Source organism: Haemaphysalis longicornis, unplaced genomic scaffold (assembly GCF_048455015.1).
Source record: "Haemaphysalis longicornis isolate Haplotype H1 unplaced genomic scaffold, Haemaphysalis longicornis Haplotype H1 scaffold_13, whole genome shotgun sequence".
Classification (NCBI taxonomy): domain Eukaryota; kingdom Metazoa; phylum Arthropoda; class Arachnida; order Ixodida; family Ixodidae; genus Haemaphysalis; species Haemaphysalis longicornis.
The window spans coordinates 1201140-1221660 of record NW_027526233.1 but is presented as its reverse complement, the minus strand read 5'-3'; the positions used below and the strand labels follow the sequence as shown (position 1 = coordinate 1221660).

General features: G+C 43.9%; 1 protein-coding gene across 3 annotated transcripts in view; it reads left to right on the top strand.

Moving 5' to 3' along the window:
* Positions 1-20521, top strand: part of LOC144164198 (cyclin-dependent kinase-like 4) — a 184836-nt gene that overhangs the window by 105772 nt on the left and 58543 nt on the right. For all 3 annotated transcript variants that reach the window (XM_077694710.1, XM_077694709.1, XM_077694711.1), the window contains one exon: positions 19730-19925. In XM_077694710.1, coding sequence (XP_077550836.1) covers positions 19730-19925 — 196 coding nt within the window. The remainder of the gene's footprint in view (positions 1-19729; positions 19926-20521) is intronic.

Sequence of the window (20521 nt, the reverse complement as noted above, 5' to 3'; positions counted from 1 at the left end):
AGATGACCCCCCGGGTCTGTCTAGCGCAGGTCGGTTTTTTGTTGTTTTTGCGTCCTTCAGTTATAGCAGAATCCGCTTGCCATGATTAATTACACTTGCCATATTCAACCTGCAGTTTAAGTAATCACTTGGCAGCGATTCTTCCTTACGAGTTATTCATTTCCTCTTCTAAACCTGTTTGATTTCACTCGCATCATGTACTGATAAAATATATTTTCTGTTGTTTTACTTGCCGTTCACGGTTACGTCGAAAAAAAACCCCGCTTTTAAAGGGCCATACAGACAAAACACGTTTGGCCCAGTCGAAACATTGCTTCGTTAGAATCATACTGACACAACTTCTAACCTAACCTTCGCTCAAATAAGCTATATAATTAGAAAAAAAAAACAGAATGGCCATGCGACCCATTATCTCATTTCCCGCACTAGAGCCTATGACGTATTATGGGCCGATGTGCCCGTATTAAGTCATAGATTCTAGTGCGGGAAAAGCAAACGAAAGTTAGGCAGGGCTTATGAACTTGCAAAACGAGTTTTTGGGCTTAAATTTGACGCATATCATTTTTTTAGCTGTAAGAATGGTGGCATAAACAATGTAAGTTACGAAAGCGCACGTAATCATCACATCCGCTTAGCATCCGCAGGATGCTTAAGGGTCAGGGGTTATTCTTAAGGTAAATTCCCAGAAGGACCCTGCAATAGTTCTGCTAAATGCCTTCACTGTTCCTTCGTGCTTGGTAGCACCCCGAAAGCTGTAGTTATCGCCCACATGGCGGGATGGGCTCGCTACAGCAGATACGCCTTCCAGTTTCAGCTTTGCTTTTGTTGTGACTTCCTTCAAAGAAGTAATCGAATGCTCTTTTGGTGCAACTGAAGCGATAGCAGCGGGAGAATCGCCGACATAAATCTAGAATGACGTCACACGAGCGAATAACCTCTATGCTTGGAAAGAGAGCAACATTTTTTGAGTAAGTTTATATGTTATCTAGGCGCAGAGCAGTATATTCGGCTAAAGTATGACTTCCTATTATAAATACTGGATGAACTTGTTCACTATGTTCTGAAGGCATTCCAGATTTTAAAAAAACGCGAGAGAGTAGGGCCCCCCCTTTGAGGGAGCCATGAAGACAAAATACCAGTTTCCGTTATTCGAAAGATTTTGTGCTTTATAGTGCCCCCAGCGCTTGTCCGAATGCAAATGATGCTTTATTTACTGAGAAATTAATTATTTCAAGTTAAATTTTTTACTTTTTCGCTAAATCGTGCGTTTTTGTGGTCTGCAATGACATCACAGGAACCGACCGCCCTGCAGCCGATCGAGAAGCCTTGTTTACCGTTAGTGAACCTAGATGGCGCGACCATACCGGGGTAAGCCGCTTTAGGCGATGCGAGCGGCGGAGGCATCGACGACGAAAACGGATAAGTGTTTGAAATTTAATATTCTTTTTTTAGAGTGACTATGTTTTAGAGAGAGAAGTAGTTTTAGCCAATAGGGTTAGGGGAAAGGAGCACAGGCGGCGAAGCAGCAGTCAACAAAGTGACGTGTGAAGGCGAGGGTCGGCGAGTTGAATGCCGCGGCGTCTGCTCTGCGGTCATTTATCTCTCGGCTCGAGGGCTTCTCAAACAGTGGAATTGCGTCCAGAACACTGTAGATCATAGAAGATTATTCTACGCTGGTGACGTTAGTTCACAACACTCTCTCTATCAGAGGAGATAACACGTGCGGCATAAAGAATAGAACATGCGCTTCACTTGGCCCACGGAAAACAGAGATAACATAGCCCGGCGTAGCCGGTCGGCAAAAACTAAAGATAAAAAAACAAACCCAAAAGATGGTTCGTGGCAATGTAACGGGTAAGATATTATGTTTGCACTAAAACAAACATTATGCGTAGTAAAACAAACTGATATCGCTAATTTCAACCATGTCTCTTGGAAGGTGGTTCGAGTCATTGGACGAAACGCGAGCTGAATGAATTAAAAAAAGCCTTCGTACTCCAGATGATGACGCCGACTTTGCGCGTGGGATACACACGCGGCAGAAGTTGTAAAACTACCTCGTAAAGTGGTGTGGGAAAAAAATTTAAATAGGCAGACACGTGCGATTTTGTAACGGTAACTCAGTTTTTGATTGTTTATGCTCGCGGCTCGGTGGTAGTTTGAGTATATAAAAGGGGCCGGGATTTTCGGAACCGTTTCCGACAAATCAGCAAGCGTTTTCGCGGGAAGATTTCATATAGATGATGCGTATCCAAGCTGCGAACGTATGATGCTTTTTAAAAATGAACTTTTATGGAATACGGGGCGGAATAAAAGTTGTGTTTTAAGGAACCAAGCATGCGGTGATCAATTCGGTGTGCATTTTGCCTGATAGGTCGGATGTAATATGTAATATATATATTTGTATGAGTAAACAGATTGCAGAGGGGTGCCGAGTTAGCAGCGCCCCGACAGATTCGTATGGGTGTGCCTTCGTCAACGTTTAATGTCATCTGCCACTTGTGACACTACGAAATATCACCACCAAATGTATAAAAATGTTACACAAAATATCACCATAAAATATATATTGTGGTGATATTTCAGTTGTAGTGTGTGCGTAGAGCAGTAGTATTTAACTCTAGTATTTGGTGGCCACCTCAATGGACGCGCTTACTGACTGCGTTTAAGCGTGTGTCAGCTTCTGGGAAAGTTGACCACAAATGTCACAAGTGCCCTGTCGCTTAATTATCTCTAGGGTGCCGTAAGTGGTACACGTGCTGCCTACTGGGATGAGGGCACAAATAAAGCACGGCTGTTGCTCATTTAGTTTATCTCTGTGCCCAAGCAACGGGCCCGGATGTTAACGAGAGCGCGATTGTTGAAAAAAGATCGCGCCTAAAAGCCAACTACACTGAATTTTTTTTTTGCCCAAATTTGATCCAAATAAGTTGTTCATGCTGTAAAAACTACCATGGGAAAATTTTAGCCCGATGCCCTCATAGCACAATAGCTGGAAGCGTTCAAAGTAGCTCCGAGCAGATGGTGTTAGAACCTGGCGGAGAGTCGCCCAAGCAAGTTACTATAGCCCTGTGACGGAGTAGAGGAACTTGTCTCAACTATAAGTTGGGACGTATCACCTACCCTGCACCGCATAAACACTCAACGAAAGAGGAGGAACGGCAGCTCCGTGCACTCCAGACGAATACTTTTCCCCATCAAACTAAATGCCATATATTGCACCCCACCGCATATTCCCCGCTATGCCGCTTCTGCGAAGCCACCGGCACGCTCTTTCATATGGTAGGGGGCTGCGCGCACGCCCCACTAGATTCGCAAAATCCCTCCATTTCTTCTCGCGAGCTTTCGGAGAAAGCTCTGACCAGCTCCGACCTCAATGACCAGCGCCTGCTGGTGTTGAGGGCTGTTGAGGCGGGGAAACCTCAAGGGGTCTTGGACTGAGGACTCCTCCCCATCGCTTTTCGCAATAAACACGTTTACTCTCTCTGTCTCTCTATTGCAGATTGCGCTTCTGCGGTGACTTGCATGGCGCACCGCCGTGCGCAGGGATGTGTTCGCTGGGGATTTCTCTGGTACATCGTCGCTCTGTCCCGCCGCCAGCATGACACGATTTAAAACTACCCGCATTGGTAGCAGTAAATGCAATTTTTATAGGAGCCAAATAATAATGTGCTTGCATGCGATGGTTCTTCTGGTAGCAAAACCTTTTTTACGTGAATATAATATGTTTGGTCATAAAAATATCGGGAAAGCCGCACTTGCCTGTCCATTTATCATTCCTATTGCGTCTGCCACAAATTATTTTTTTTATAAATTCTTGACCACTTGCACCCCCGCAGGCAATATTTGCTGTCACCTCCAAAAGTTGGACGACCTACCTTAAGTTCTACGCACCGGTAAAACATTCAGTGCTACTTTTTCCAACCTCGCTAAGTGAACTAAAACCAGTCCTGTTCACGTTAACAAATATATCTCTACAAAGATCCGCCGTCGCCTTCGCAAAGTGCGAAAGCTAACGAAACTGCTACCCTGCTAAATGATAAATAAAATTATTGTTTAATTCGAGAAATAGAGTGCTTACTTTTCCAGGGTGTTAAACTGAGTTTACCCGATATTAGAATGTTGTCAAATGCACATGTCCCTGGTGAAAGTACCAAACTGCGGTAGATATACAGGCAACGTTTTCACGTTTCAGTGCCTCGTCTATCTATTGGAGCTACCATACTATTGCAAACCGATGTTACAATTCAGTTCTCTAGGTGCAGCGTGGTGAAAGTTGCTGGACCAATATTCACAGAGCTGAAATTTGTCCGCAAATGCACAGCAAAACACAGTTTATCATTTACGCCGCCCGTGCGCGGTTCATTCCCGTCAAACTAGAGCAACAACAACAACAACAAAACGGGCTGATAGCCAAGGCGTCGGCTAACCAAACCTGATTTTCCATATCATACAAGCAAACAACCTGCTTTTTTGCGTGCAATGCTAAGGCTTGCTACCCGCGGTACCCAGCGAGCATCCTAAGGCAAAAAGATAACTGCCGACAGTCCATTTCATCCCGGTTGATAGCACCGCGAAGTCGGAATTGCGCTTAGTTCATTAGCCCCAGCAAAATTTTAGTGGAAATAGCAGTGCGAAATGCGACTTTACCACGCGTACCACGCGACTGCTGCGAGCGGCCGCCGAGACGGGCACGCCCGCTTTCGATCCATAACATACGTCACGTCAGGCAGCCCGTAATGGCCGCCTTTTCTTCCAGTTTCGGTTCCGAAAGCGCCAGTCTTCACGAGCCGTTTTCGTCGGCCGCGTTCCTGTTTGAAGCTCAGTGGTTTGCATTTATAACTGTTTTTACGTGTACTATTCGGTGCCATTATTTTTACGTCGGAGAAAATTTGAGTGCAGCTTGCCTTAATACGTGACACCAAATGCTTTTTTTCACGAAGTTTGGTTGTCCTTGCTAAAGTATTTTATGAGCAGATTAAGTCGGAAAAATCGCGGAAGCAACTCGTGTCACATTCGAAATACCCGCAATAACGCACTCTTTGAGGAGCGTGGGGGAACAACCGGCTGCGGTTATAAGGCACAACAACTTCCATTTCCGTCCTTAAAAGTTCTACCCGAGTGTAGTTTGTATGTATGCTTTATTGCACAGCTCCTCTTGTCCCCTGTCATATTTGGAGAGTATCGAATTTCCGTCCATGGGGCACAACGGGTTCATATTATGAACGGAGCTAGAAACACTTTCTTGAAATCGACCTTCTTGAAATCGTACTACACTCTGTGAGAGAAGGGAGCTCAATGTATGGCCTCATGCGTCCACCCTTTAAGCCCATGCTTATAGTGGTGTCTCGTATATTTCGGCAACGTCTTTCAAATCACAGTGCCTCGGTACCCGAAATTCCTGAGTCTACTAAACTCGTCGCGTGACACTTGCAGTTATATACTGTGCGGTGACAAGACTTACCCCGCACGCACGTCAAAGATACCCAGATATTTAAAGACTTTGGTGCACGGTCGAGATCTCCAGGTGGTCAAACTTGATGCGGAGCCCTGAACTACGGCGGACCTCATAGCCCAGGTGTAGCTTCGGCGCGTTAAACCCCGAAAGTGTAGAAAAATATTTACCGAACGCTTGGGAATTAGAAATGCAATAAATATATGACACTGCCGCTTCTCACATTTTTCCACCTTCGACGACATAACCGCAATATTGCTAGACCGCAATACTGAAAAGCCCATTATCAATAACCCACGTTCTAACAACACCAAACCAGTCCATCAACCATTAGCATTTCAGGTCTCGTTCACTAATATTCGCAGCTTGATGCCGAAGCGCGATGAGGTTGCTTCGTTTCTTAACGACAGCAACTCTGATATCGTAGCGATAACAGAAACTTGGCTTACAACTGACATTACAGATAACGAAATAATTCTTGGCAACAATACTTACAACATCTATCGGAAGGACCGGACAGAAAGAAAAGGTGGCGGTGTACTTCTCGGTATCAAACAAACACTCTCGTCATTTCTTATTGATACCAACAGCCCCCTTGAAATAGTCTGGGTGGCTTGTGCCACGCTGTCAACTAAGGCTTTAATCGGGGTGTGCTATCGCCCACCAGACAACCATGGGTCCTTTGTCGATGACCTCCGCAAAAGTTTAGCTAAGGCCACTCCGAACTACCCGTGCGATAACATTTACCTTTTCGGTGATTTTAATTACCCACACATCGATTGGATACATTTATCATCTTCATGCCGTGAGTCGAATGATTTCCTCAATTTGTTATTAGACTTTAATTTAGTTCAGGTCGTTGACCAACCTACCCGTGGTGCTAATGTATTAGATTTGATACTTACCTCCGCTCCCAACACTGTCAATAGCATTTTATACCTTGAAGGGTTCAGTGACCATAACCTACTTCAGTTACTCCTTGACATTCCTCTAGCACACACAGGCTCTACGTCTAAAATGATCAGAGACTATAACAAGGCAAACTACGATGCTATGAACATTGAACTTGAAGATTTCTTCGATCTGACATTCCTTCCTTCCTTTTCATCCCGATCGGTTAATGAGAATTGGCTCCTTTTCAAAGATAAGATGCTAGCGCTGATTGACAAATTCGTTCCTTTGATTACAATATCTAACGACCAGACGAACCGGTGGTTTAACAAGTCACTTAACAAATTACGTAACAAAAAAAAGCGCTTATACAAGAATGCAATGCGAACAAATAATCCTTCAGCCTGGCTTAAATACCGTACCTGTCTCAAAGATTACTGCTCCGCCCTTTCTTCCGCTAAAGATAAATACTACAACATGGACCTGCCCTCACTACTTAAAACCAATCCGCAGAAATTTTGGCAAGCCATATCCCCCGACTATGGCAACAATATTACCCTGCATGACGCAAACCAGGAACTTCTCTCTGATCATGAATGTTCACTAAAATTTAACAATTTTTTCTCATCTGTATTCACGTCGGAAGATCTTTCCACAGTGCCATTCGTACCTGACTTTGATTTCACCTACATGGAACCCATTGATATCACTGTCGAAGGCATATGTAATCTCATTGACAACCTCAAGACATCTACATCAGCTGGCGTTGACAACATTAATTCCAAAATACTTAAGAACACATCACGTATATCAAGCCTTTTTTTGTTGCACATATTTCGTCAATCATTGTCGTCGGGTATCCTTCCCGAAGATTGGAAGATCGGAAAGATAGTTCCCATATTTAAGACCGGCAGCAGAAATTCCCCTGATAACTACCGGCCAATATCACTGACATGCATATGTGGCAAACTACTTGAACACATTATCGTTTCGCATATTTTCGGTCACCTGGAATCAAATCACTTTTTCTTCAATAATCAACATGGCTTTAGAAAAAACGTTTCATGTGACACACAGCTATTCGAATTTACAACTGACCTGCACTCAGGCATGAATAACAACAAACAAATAGACTGCATTTTCCTTGACTTCTCGAAAGCCTTTGACCGTGTAGCCCATAGCCGTTTAATCTCCAAATTATCTGCTTTACGCTTGGATTCTCTAACCTTATCATGGCTGCGTAACTTTCTAACACTCCGCAAACAGTACACAGTCATCAACAATGCTTCATCTTCCTACTGTTACGTAACGTCCGGTGTCCCGCAGGGCAGTGTACTTGGGCCCTTATTGTTTCTTATTTACATTAATGACTTGCCCACTAGCATATTATCTTCCATACGTCTATTTGCCGATGACTGCATCCTTTACCGCACCATTAACAGCGCTGATGATCACCTCATGTTACAAAATGATCTTAACCTTATTTACAGTTGGTGCAACAAGTGGCAAATGACCCTTAATATATCCAAGTGCAAAATAATGTCTTTTAGCCGCAAAAAAACAAATTCTAACTTTTCCTACGTACTAAACAATGAACAGATTTCGCGACCATCATCGTACAAATATCTTGGCGTACATCTATCACCGAATCTATCCTGGTCGTTGCATATCACTTCCATCAGGGCGAAAGCATCTCAAACTCTAGGATATCTGCGGAGAAATTTGCGAAAAGCTCCCTCTGACGTTCGCAAGTTAGCCTATTTGACCTTTGTTCGCCCACAGCTTGAGTTTGCGTCCCCAATATGGTCCCCATTTCAAAACTACCTAACCACGATGTTGGAGTCGGTGCAAAACAGAGCCGCCCGTTTTATTTCAGGAACTTTTGATCGTCATGCAAGTGTAACAAAAATAAAATTAGATACTTCACTTCCGCCTCTGGAAAAACGCCGGTCCATTGCTCTCCTCTGCTTATTTCACAAATATGTTCATAATAGTAGGCTTTCACCATTACCACTAGTAACGCCGGTGCGCATGTCGAGACGACTTCATAATCAGTTTAGTTTTTCACGCATTTATGGCAACACGCGTGCATTTAATTTATCAGCACTGCCTCGGGCTATTTCCATGTGGAATGACCTTCCAGATACCATTGCTTCCATAACTGACAATACTAGATTTCGGGAACATGTGTCTCGACATTTTTCATGTTAATGACGTACAACAGTACATTTACAATCTTGTTCATTTTGTGCCTTGTGTTTTTGTTTTTGATTTTGTTTGCTTTTTACTTGGTTGTTCACTTTTCTGGTTGGGTGCCATTGTCATATTTTGAAATTGTTGAAACCTTTGTTTTCTTTCGGTGCGTATTACCGCGTGTTTGTATCTTTTCATCACCTGTAGTAATGCACATAGCGATTTATGTACTATGTTGCTTTAATGCTCTTGCACATATAGTTTTGTATTTACCCCCCCTTACTCAATGCTCCTAGGAGCCTGTAAGGAATTGTGAATAATAATAATAATAAAGGATCCACTTTTCTCAGCGAGTTATGGGCTCGAGATTGTGTGTCGGCGGTGAACGACACGATGACTGCAACCCTTTGGCGCCATTTGTGAAAGCAGCCTGATTGATCGATTCGATGCGGGACCCGAAGCTTCGCTCAACGGGTTTCTAGGAACAGTATGTGGCTAATGGTCTTCCGTCACGAGACAAGGGCTGGACAAGGCTCTGTTTGCTTGGCAACGGCGGAAAGAGGGACAGAAAGAGAGAGAGAGAGACAAAATGAGAGGCGACCGGCCTCTTTCCGGAAAAAGTAGCCGATTCCACGGAAGTCAAAATTCGACCTTCTGAATGGAAAAGGAGCAGTCAAGAAAGCGAACAAGAAAACAAGAAAGCGAAATGGCCACCCAGCCGTCAGTTTATAAATCGCGTCTGGATGGCACAATGCGAGAGGCGCACTGAAGCAGCAAATGCCGCGCGTACGCTGTGCCTCCGAGAGCAATCAGCTGTTAACGCAACGTGGACCGTGTCCCCAGCAGGTGGCGGTGTTGGAGCGCTGAGCGCATTGCACAGTCCGTATGTACTGGCGTACACGAACGAGGAAGACAGAAGAGGCCGTGGCCTTCCCGAATTTTTTGAGATTCAGGGTAGGAAAATCCCAGTGGAAAAGCAAGTAACCAGTGAGTAACCGAACCCACCATCACACTGCGCCTAAAGATAAGTATTTTCAAGTAGGCAAACTTAGAATTTTACAAATGCAGGAGTTTTTTGGCGCCTGTAGGCCACGCCATGGGTCATGCGCATTACAACGCGCTAAGTTACATCAGATGCACCATTTCTGGGTCATTTGATATTCCGCACTCGTCGTTCAAGCTTAGCCGCAATGATTGCCTGTACAGGCGCTTTGTTGTACATACAACCTACGGCAACTCGTTGTAACGTGTGGGGTGGCTCAGATTTTTCCTTCGTATGCATTTAATGCCATTATATGGTTTGTCGCAACTGTTTCAGTTACGAATTCTTCGGAAACCGGTGTAGTGGTATGGAGCTTCAAGAGAACGTGTTGCTGGGCGTGTTGGTTTACGTCTACGACTTCCAACAGCAACGACAGCAACGTGAATTTATACATACATCCCGAAGTGCGCAATAGACGTGCCCACGGCGTCAGCGCAAGAATTTATCTAAAAACCGACCCTCAGCTTTGAAGAATGCCACCGAAGTATCACTATACGCAGTCACTTCCCTTCAATCTTACACGCATGTAGCGCCTGTCCGTGTCTTCTTTCTTGTGTGTTGTGGACGTGCGCCGCTCAGTATGTTCGTAGTGGTATGGAGATTTGCGGTGAGCCGCTGTTGCCATTAATCAAGTCAAATAGAAAGGACCAAGTGTTTATTCCTCCTCTAGAATGTAACGGCAAATAGGGACCACGCAGCCTCGTACGCAATTATAGGCCTGTTTCCTTGACGAGTGTAGTATGTAAAGTGTTAGAGCACGTGCTTTTTACTCGTATTATTAACCACTAAATTTCTCCTCGCTGCTTATCCTGTGATAGCATGGTTTCGAGCTAGATTTTGTTGTGTGACGCAATTAGCAGGATTAACTCACGATATTGCTGGTCCATTCCATTATTGTTTCTCAGTGGACTGTATATTTGTTGATTTAGCAAAGCCGTTTGACGTTGTTCCTCATTCACTCCTCCTAGAAAAATGGGCGGGGTATAACGTAAGCCTGAAATTGTTCGTTGGATATACGAGTACTTGAACTACCGGAAACAGCGTGTTTTTGTAAATGGTCAGCAGTCGGAAGATGTCTATGTAAGTTCGGGAGTACCTCAAGGTTCTGTTTCGGGCCAACTAATATTTTTAATTTGCATGAATGATATTTGTACCGGCATTTCTTCTACAATACGATTGCTTGCTGACTATGTATTATATAGAATTACTAATCACTTAGAGGACTGCACCGCGCTTCAACATGACCTGAAAAGGCTATTTGATTAATGTCAAACTTGGGGAATGCAGATAAACGTGCAAAAATCTCTGTACATGTACTCCACGAGAAAGATAACGCCTCATGTTTATTCCTATACCATTAATGGTACATCTCTTAATCAAGCATTTGACCACAAATACCTTGGTTGTATCTTACCTCGGGCTTGTCTGGGCTCCATCATGTAAATTGTGTGTTTGCGAAAGCATGTCGTGTTTTGGGCTTCCTACGTCGTAACGCGGAACGTTTTCCAGTTCCTCTACAAGGCCAATGTTCGTCCCACACGGGAGTTTGCTTGTACGGTATGGCATCTATGTATAAAATCTGATATCGAGAAACTACAAAGTGCAAAACTCGGCTGCTCGCTTTATTCAAGGAACTTCATTGTGTCCACTGCTTAGAGCAGCCAAGGTTGGGATTCGCTTCAGCATCGTGGGAAAGTACTCAGACTAATTTTTTTCGCAATATATTTCACAACGAAACAGGGATAGACAGAAATTGTTATTTAATGATTCCAGACTATGTTTCGCTAACGACAGATCACTCCTGTAAAATAAAATAAATACATTGTGGAACCGAATTGTTTAAACATGCTTTTTTCCCTAAAACTATTACCGAATGGAATAAAATATCCAATGATGTTGTGTAAATTATATCTAATGATGTATCTCGTGTTATTTGTAATAAATCTTCGTTGGCCGTGCCGGGTTTTGGCTCGTCATTATGCTTTAAATGATATTTCTGCTTGCTGTATTGTGTACAAATTTCTCCTTTCACCACCCGCCCCCCCCCCCCCCCCCACTGCGACTTAAAAAGGCACTGTGGGTACTATGGTAAATATATAATGAATTAAAGTGCGAGTTGCCTTCGTGTAGACGGCGAGGCGTCAGACGCAAGCTTGAAGAAGTAGCTAAGGAGTTTGCAGTGCGACCAGAAATTTTCTATTCTCTACTCCGTATTTGCATTTTTAAAAAAAGTCTATCCATGCTCGAGCCTACACAGGAGTGTAATTATTTTGCTTCTTTGCGTTGGTGCTTCATTAATATTCATTAGCGATCACATATATAAGCCGACGGCGTTGTTCCTCCTTTGTCTTCTGCAGGAGCACATGAAGGGCTTTTGGTGTACAGAAATAGCTTAAATGTCACTAAACCACCAATCTACTCCTTTTTACCTCCTCCCTACGGATTATGTGCGAGGGCCATCTCACACAACGAGAGTATGAAACAATAATGTATGCTCTATAGGCACTACAAGTTTGTTTTTGACGACAGTCTGTTGAATGGGGAGCGTATATGTTTGCATCTTACCGAAGATAATAATGAGCCGTCGTTGGGCTCATTGTGCGCCATTGTAACAGTAGCAAAATTAACTAGATATCGGTGAAGCCAACGTGCTGCGTGCGGACATGGCATGTGCCTGAACGCTGGAACCGGAATTGCGGTGCGGCAATCGTAGCAGGTCTGACAATTGAGTCGGAATTGCACGCGAAATAGGGGAAATTCCAATTTAAATTAACTTAACAGCACGGTCAAATAAAAAATTAACAGTATGGCGGCCTTGGCTGGTGGCTTTGTATGGGTGTGTAATATAAGGGTCAATCTAGAAGCAGGTGGCGGAAATGTAGCGCGTGCCCATCCGAAAATAGCGCGTATATTCTGCGTTATCTGCGTTTATTCAGGTTAGAATTGAACACGAGACTTTTTCTAGCAAGACAAGCATAGTTGCTGATAAGGGATTTTGCTGGTATTAAGTAGCATAACATAGTATGGTGCGAGGTTAATACAGGAGAAGCCTTTATGAAGTTGAGTAGCGAGCATGTTCTGTGCTACCGTAAATATCAAGAAAAAAAAGAGCACGGTATTTTGTCACCTAGAGAGAGATATAGAAGACATCGCAGAGAGATAGCAGGGAACGCGGCGGACCTCTTAGCGTGAACAAAAGAGCCTCAGTCATTATGATCCAGCTAACAGATACAGGTTTAAGATATTAAACATGCGCACCAACATCCAGCTGCAACGATGAGGCAGTAGACAGTGCTAGGGTGTTGAATGAGCAATGAATAGTAACCAACGCGTTACAAATTGGTGATTCGAGACTTTAATGCAAAAGTAGAAGAGAGGCATGTAGGCGGAGGCGTTACAGTGAGCGTCGAAGTAACCGTGCTTGGATTTGCGGACAGGAATAGCCGGAGGGTAATGTGTACATTTTCGGGATATGAGAGGAACAGAAAGCGGGCACGAGAACACCAAACAGTGCAAGTTGATTGATTTGATTGATTGTAGGGTTTAACGCGCCGACGCAACGCAGGCGATGAGGCGCGCCGTAGTGGAAGGCTCCGGATTAATTTTGACCACCTGGGGATCTTGAACGTGCGCCGAAATCTCGTACACACGGGCGTTTTTGCTTTTCGCCTCCATCAGAAAAGCGGCCGCCGCGGCCGGGAATCGAACCTGCGACCTCGTGCTCAGCAGCGCAACGCCTTAGCCACTGAGGCACCGCGGAGGGTCCAAACAGTGCAAGTAAAATTGGCATCAACTTCATTCTAAGATCCACTCTGGGCATAGGGCAGGACATGTTGGTGGTAGGCAATGTAAAGAGCAGCGAACACAGGTCTCTGGTGCGCAGATTAAAGACATATCGCAAAGTAAATGATGGGGCTACTAGAAAGTACGGAACAGAACCTTTAGGCCGGGAGAGAAAGAGGGCCGGAGCCTAAAATAACCCTTCAGAGCAAATTCGCAGTTTCAACCTGAGTAAACCATAAGAGCGTGTGCTTACAAAATGGAAACCCAACGACGAAAACCACAGATTCAGCAGTGCCGATCCAATGACACTAGGAACAAAATGCGTGGATGATATTGTTCATTTTTATATTTTTGTCTTTTTTCCATTTTTCGAATACTATATGTCAACATATGTGTATTTTCAGTGTGTGTACGCTGCCTCCCCTCTGTGTAATACCCTCCATTGCGGGCATTTACGGGTACTATAAAATAAATAAATAAATAAATAAAAACCAGGGAAGACTTTACAAAACGTTGCGACATGAAAGTTTCAAAAACTGTGCATCACTTCGAGTCGGTGGAGCTGTCGAAATTCTTTGCCGAAAGCAAAGTTAGAGACCTTCATACCTACAGCATGGCAAAGATGCAAGAAACATTTGGGAAAGCAGGAAGCTTGGAAGAAGTTGAAATACGTCTAGGTAATTCCAAAAATAAAAATTTAGGCCCTTAATGGTGAAGGAGGTACAATTATGCACATTAAATTGATAATAAAAGTAGAACTGTTCTATGCTGAGCGGTGCGCTAACGACGTTAAGCACAGTACCGTACCAGCAAACTCGACACAACACATGACTTCAGCTGAAAACTCGACATGACAGGTGACATTAGTTGCAAACTCGACACGACCGATGACATTAGCTATTGAAAAGGAGGTTGACAAGGTGATACAGTGTATAAAGAGAGATGCAGCCGCAGGAGGCGATTGTGTGACAGTAGACCACGCAAAGAAGGGGGAAGACATTTTATTAGAACATCTTGAAAAACTGTTTATACAAATGCCGGAGGACTTTAATTTTGCCCCAGAATAGAAAAAGAAAACGAATTCTAAATAGCATGAACAGATGTCAAATAGCTTCAAAAATACAAACTTATAAGCCTGCTCTGTGCTCAGTGAAAGCAGTTTACAAAGGCAAAAATGCGCTCATGCACTCCTTACAGACGGCTGCGCCAGTAGCTCTGTGCTCCTCCATCACAGCATCCGCCTGTGCCCGCCGTTGCCACTGAGCGGTGCTACACGCAGTACTTCTCTGTGTGCGCACTGTTCTACCCGAGAGAATCGCTGTCGCTCCATCCGATGCGCCGTTTCATTTAACAGGGTCGCTAGATGCGAGAGTGTAGCAACGTAAGCTATGAGCGTAGCCTATCCCTCTTCTTACTTTTAGTTATTATCGAACCAATGTTCTGGCAATTTTTACGTACATGGGACACGGGGTTTTTCGTTAGCGCAGCCATAAAAAGCTTCGCTTTATTATTTGAGCGCATACGCGGTGGCCCGGAATTGCGACAACTGAGAGAGCCGCCAGGAGTTCGGGAAGGCTACTCAACCAGTGGTCCCACCTGTGTGATCTTTCAGGGTATAGGACAATCAACGGAGTTTAATGAAACCATTTATGCTATACGTTTACTAAAAACAAAATCAAGTAGGATTTAGCCACCCCCGGAGTACAGAAAGCGATGGAAGAGCTGAAAACTTAGAGGACTTACAAAAGCATCTTTGATGACGTAAGGCCGATGCCCAGGAAGGGGAATCCTTGAAAACTGTGAGAAGTTGACGATCAGGAAGCGACTGAGACAAGCAGACAACATTCCCCCAAAATTGTTCTCAGCATGTATGAAAAATATGTTCGGTACGCTTGACTGAGCGCACTCTGGGTTACCGACAAATTAGATATATACAGTCACGTTACATTTGTGGGACGCATAGCATTGTTGACAGAGTATGAAGAATGACTGAAAATTATTCCGTGACCTGCACTCAGAAAGCTTGGCCGCCGGTTTGAAGTTAGATACTAATAAATCGAAAATCGAAAATTGACACAGAAACCCCTTCTTTTGCTTTAGTATAGAACTGCCTGGTGTAAACGAAAAAAAATGCCTTGCAAAAGTTCTCAGTTCTGCTTTCAAGAGCAAAAACGTAAACCCAGTGCTGAATAGGTATGAGCTGGGATGCCCTCAGCCATCACTCAAACCTTTACCGCTGAAGGAAATTTAGAGTAGACGACGATATAGTTCACTTAGGGTCAAAAACGAGCTTCTTAGATCATAAAAAAAGTTTTTGGTTGACGACATCGTTCTTGCAATAGAAAGAAATTGACCTGAGGTGAACATCTAAGGCGGCAGAAGCACAGCAGGTATAAACTATCGGGTAATAGGGTTGCTAGCAATTGCCGGGACTTGACGTGGGGAAATGCCGTTAATTCGATTTAGAGCGATGTAGTAACAAAATATGGGGGAAAGGAGGGCCGCACGCAGCGCAAGATGGGTGGAGTTGGAGAGCTTTTGGATGTTGTAGGCCTACAGAAGTTACGGCCGATGAAGGCGATTCACTGGCCACGTTCAACCGGAGTAGATGACAAACATACAACTCGCAAATGTTAGGGGCTTCTCGTTTTGTGGTTGGTCTCAAGCATAAGGTGGGACTTTAGCTGTGACTGTCGCCTGATTGTGGTCTTTGTTGAAAACCAGAAAACAACGGCGCCTTCTGTTTTCACGTTGCACTTCCCTTAACCCTTCCAGTCTCGTCTTTTTTTTAAGCACAGAAATGTTTCCTCTGTGTTCTACTAAATTCTACGGCTTCCTTAAGCACAAAAATTGAGCTGGTAGTGCGAGTAATTACTGATTTATGAATGATGCAAGTAATTCAATATATCTGGCAATTAAAAATGTCATTTTGAGTGGAAAGAAAATTTTTCGTGTTGTCCTACATTTTATGACGACACAAGCCCGCAAGCCAGAGATCAGCCCGGCAGTGCAAATATTTACGGGTTTTCAAGCCTAGGAATAAAACTAGGCCTTTTAGCCGCGACGTCATAATTTTGTGTTAATTAGTAGAGCTTTTTCTTCGTTGTAGCGTTCGGCTCTACTAAAACGCTACAATGGTGATGTATATCGCAAAACGTGTCCTTGAAGGACAATTCTAAACAAAGCTAGCAGATTTGGTTTAGTTCTATATGCGCTAGAGTGACTACAGCAATGTTTTGGAGTCCGCAGGACGGAAATGGCTAAACGCTTCGTTAGGATCAGCACTGTATTCCTTTTGTGCTCCAGCCGCAGACTAACCCGTCGGCTGGGTTACAGTGACGCCATTTGTGTGGCTAGGGATGCACGCTGTAATGGGCAGCGTACTAGAGGGTTTGTAGCAGGCCAGAACGGTTGGTGTTTCTACAGTTCAGTACACCGGTTAAAGGTGCCATTAAGCAGCAACTCTTGAAAACATTGCCGCTTTGTTCCGATAAAAATGACGCGGTGTCTATGGCAAAGATCAGGCAAATAATAGAAACATTAAAGATATATGCAGGACTGGCGACTCTCCAGCCCTTTCCAACCATTTTTCTCTGACGTCACGAAATCTAGTTTCTGCGATTGGCGTCCGCCGCCTTTATTCAAACCTAAGAAACAGAACTGGGAAATCGTAGCGCGGCCCATATATTCGTTTAATTGTATCAATTGAATGCTGACGTGCCGTTAACACACTGAAAAGCAAGTTTTAGTGCAGGCATATGTTACTTCACTGGTGCCCCCGTTACGTCACTGCAGTCCCTAATTTGAGCTTTTTGATATTGATGATTTAAACGTTAGGAAAATGCGTTTCGCGATAGGGATGGAGCTGAGTGAGCTACATAAAGGCTAGTGAAAGGCTTACCATAAGATGAATGCCAAGAATTACAAGATTAGAAAAGGTATAGATACGGCATAGAATATCAAGAATTACAAAGGATATAGATGGTGTTCACTGAAAGGTTTAGCGGTCAGTTTCTTCAATTGGCAACACTGAAAACTGCCACGTCTGTGCCACTTCAGCACAGACGTGGTGTGGCTTGTGCCACTGCACCCGCACTTCCCAGGAAAAAAAAACACCGACGTGTGTCGTTTCCCTTGTCTCAACCCGATTCTCGTCGGTGGTGTCAGCACACATGTTGTAATTCTCACTCACATTGGCGCCGAGTCATTATTTTTCGTTCGGTGGAACACCAAACACACGACTTGTGGTTAGCACGGATAGGTACCGCCATCTGACGGAGTCAGACGTAACCAGTGACGGCGCACACACATGGCTGCCATCATGCCTGACACGCCAGCAAATACAACCTGCATCCGCTCAATCGCGTAATGTTTTCTGCAGTCAGGCTTCATGGTCCCACCAATGACGTGACCGTTGTGCTTGTGGGAGATTTAAGCTTGGAAGTCTCACGATCCATTGCGACCTGACTGCTGTCCTCTGTAGCCGAACGGTTTGGATTGGCGTGTCACGCAGATACTAAGATGCTTACAACGAGAGTGGGAAAGAGATGCTTGCCCGCTAGAATAAAGCTGGAATATCTCCCGGACTAATTCAGCAAATTGGCTAGGAAGTATGCTGAGTAGCAAATTAGAAAGAAACGTTTTTTTTGTTTCATGCACACCAAGGCCTACACCCAGCTTTGCTGCTCATCCTTCACGGTGTGTAAGGGCAGTGATTTTTTGTGTGGCATAATTGTATAGGAGTTGGGTTGGAATGGGGAGTATTATTATTAAGAAATAGGAATCTTTTGTACGAGCTGAACGGTTACCTTGTACTCTTGGTTCGCAGGAAAAGTTTATCATTGCTCTTGAACATTGACGGACTGGAGTCGGAGGATAGTGTTAAATGTTCAACTACACAGAAAAGAGGCAATGGGTGAGTGTTAGCACAAAATTAAGCACATCAGTCGGCAGTGGCAAACATCTATATAACTCTATTTGAACTGTAGGGGTTATTCCCAAGAAAAACTGCTGTGTAGTGCCCGGTCTGGCAAAGAGGCTAGGAGGTGTCAATGCTAAGTTTCAGTTGTCGAGGCTGTCTGGCAATCCAAAACGAGCGGAAGTAACGGTAAGTGGACATTTAAAACTAGGATGTTGTAGGCTAACACGAATTTTAAAGATAATCGTGTTTCTTGGGCTACTTAAACGCACAAATTTTGGTCTGCCTGTAGGTGAGCCTGTCTGTCTGTCTGTCTGTCTGTATGTCTGTCTGTGACTCGATTCTGCAATTGGGCCAAAGTGAAACAGAAGCTGCAGAATAGTCTTATATACCCAGGGCCAAATATAAACGTCTAGGTCCGGTGGCAATGTTCCTTCTTGTCAACATTGTTGAACAAGAACAAGACATTACGCTAACATAGGCAGAAAATCAATACATAAGTCACATTTTTAGTGTTCCTTTAATAAAGAATTCATAGATGCTTGGTTTTTACGATAGGAGATGAAATACTACATGCACTGCAGAAAACCGTCCCCTGATGTTTCCCGCGCTCCTGGCGGCAATTAAGAAATCATACGACAACAACAACGAAAGGTTCCACTAGTAGGTTCCACGTTCCATTTGGAACCCTCGTGGAGTACGGCAACGTGGTTGTATAAATGTGGGAGTAGGGTTCGTCAATTCACGCGCGTCTCCGTCGTACGTCAGCATTGGCATCGAGGCACCCGAGTTGGAGTAGTGGAACGCGGCAAATTTAAATTGACTTGAGCAAACCTCTAGCGTGTTATCTTGGGAGGAACGATACGGGAGAGGAAGAGCATGAGAGGCGAGCGGGAAAAAGAAGGGAGGCATTTACTTGTATGGGCACCAGTCGACTATCGTCTTTCGTCGACATTCGCAACGAAAGGAGCAGGTACGCGGCCATTTTTAGATGAATACAAGTTGTTGCATTCTTGCTTTTCTGTTGTAACACTGAAACAACACAATAACTTTTTTACTCCAGTAAAGTTAAAGTAGACATGCAATTCTACATTGTTTGGATGTCCATAATCTCTTTCGAGCTCTACAAGTGCACGAATGGAGCAATCGAGAAATTGTTGTTTTAGGACGAGAACTTGTTTTGTGATAGCTAATATATTCTTATTGGAGCATACGCAATAAATTGCATTGCAAACAGTTAGGGCGATTGCGTAGAAACGGCGAGCAGAGATGCTTCATTGTTGAAAGAATTTTGTGACGCTTGTGAGTAAAATTGGATTTATAACAGGTATGAGAGGGCTTGAGCTAGGAATTTAGTTATAAAATTCGTGAACACGTGCAAGGCCCAAAATTTTGACATCTGCTGTCGACCGGCGAAGACTCCGCTTTCTATTCTCCTTTTGCGCAGGCGCAACCGTTATTACTACACCCCGCTCATGGAGAAGTACGAGAAGATTTCCAAAATCGGCGAGGGCTCGTACGGCGTGGTGTTCAAGTGTCGAGTTCGTGACACCGGGCAGCTGGTGGCTGTCAAGAAGTACGTGGAAACAGAGGACGACCCGCTGATCAAGAAGATCGCCCTTCGCGAGATACGCATGCTCAAGGTGAGGGAGATTCAGCCCAGTTAATCGTGGACGTTTCTCTGCTAGTTTCAATTAGAGTGGCTACTGATAAACACCGCATCTGTAAAGAAATATTGTCAATCAATCAATCAATCAATCAATCAATCAACCAGCCAATCAATCAATAAATCATTTATTCAACCAACCAATCAATCAACCAACCGATCGATCGATCGATCAATCAATCAATCAATCAATCAATCAATCAATCAGTCAATCAATCAATCAATCAATCAATCAATCAATCAATCAATCAATCAATCAATCAATCAATCAATCAATCAATCGATCGATCGATCGATCGATCAATCAATCAATCAATTATTCAACCAACCAATCAAATTTTGTGTTATGGGCAGTGAAAAAGAATAGGCTGAAGAAAATCAGGAGTATTTCTTAAGTTCCGGTATTCTCATTGTCTTTGTTGCTTGTTGACGTTCTTCACGAGTCAAGAAGTTTCTGTACAGCAAACACCAAGGTACAGATAACACAGACTTAAAGCTCTGAAATAAAGTAAATGGCAACAAAGAATAAGAGTAGTTGTTCATTTTAACGTAATTCACCGTTGCCTGGTGCCT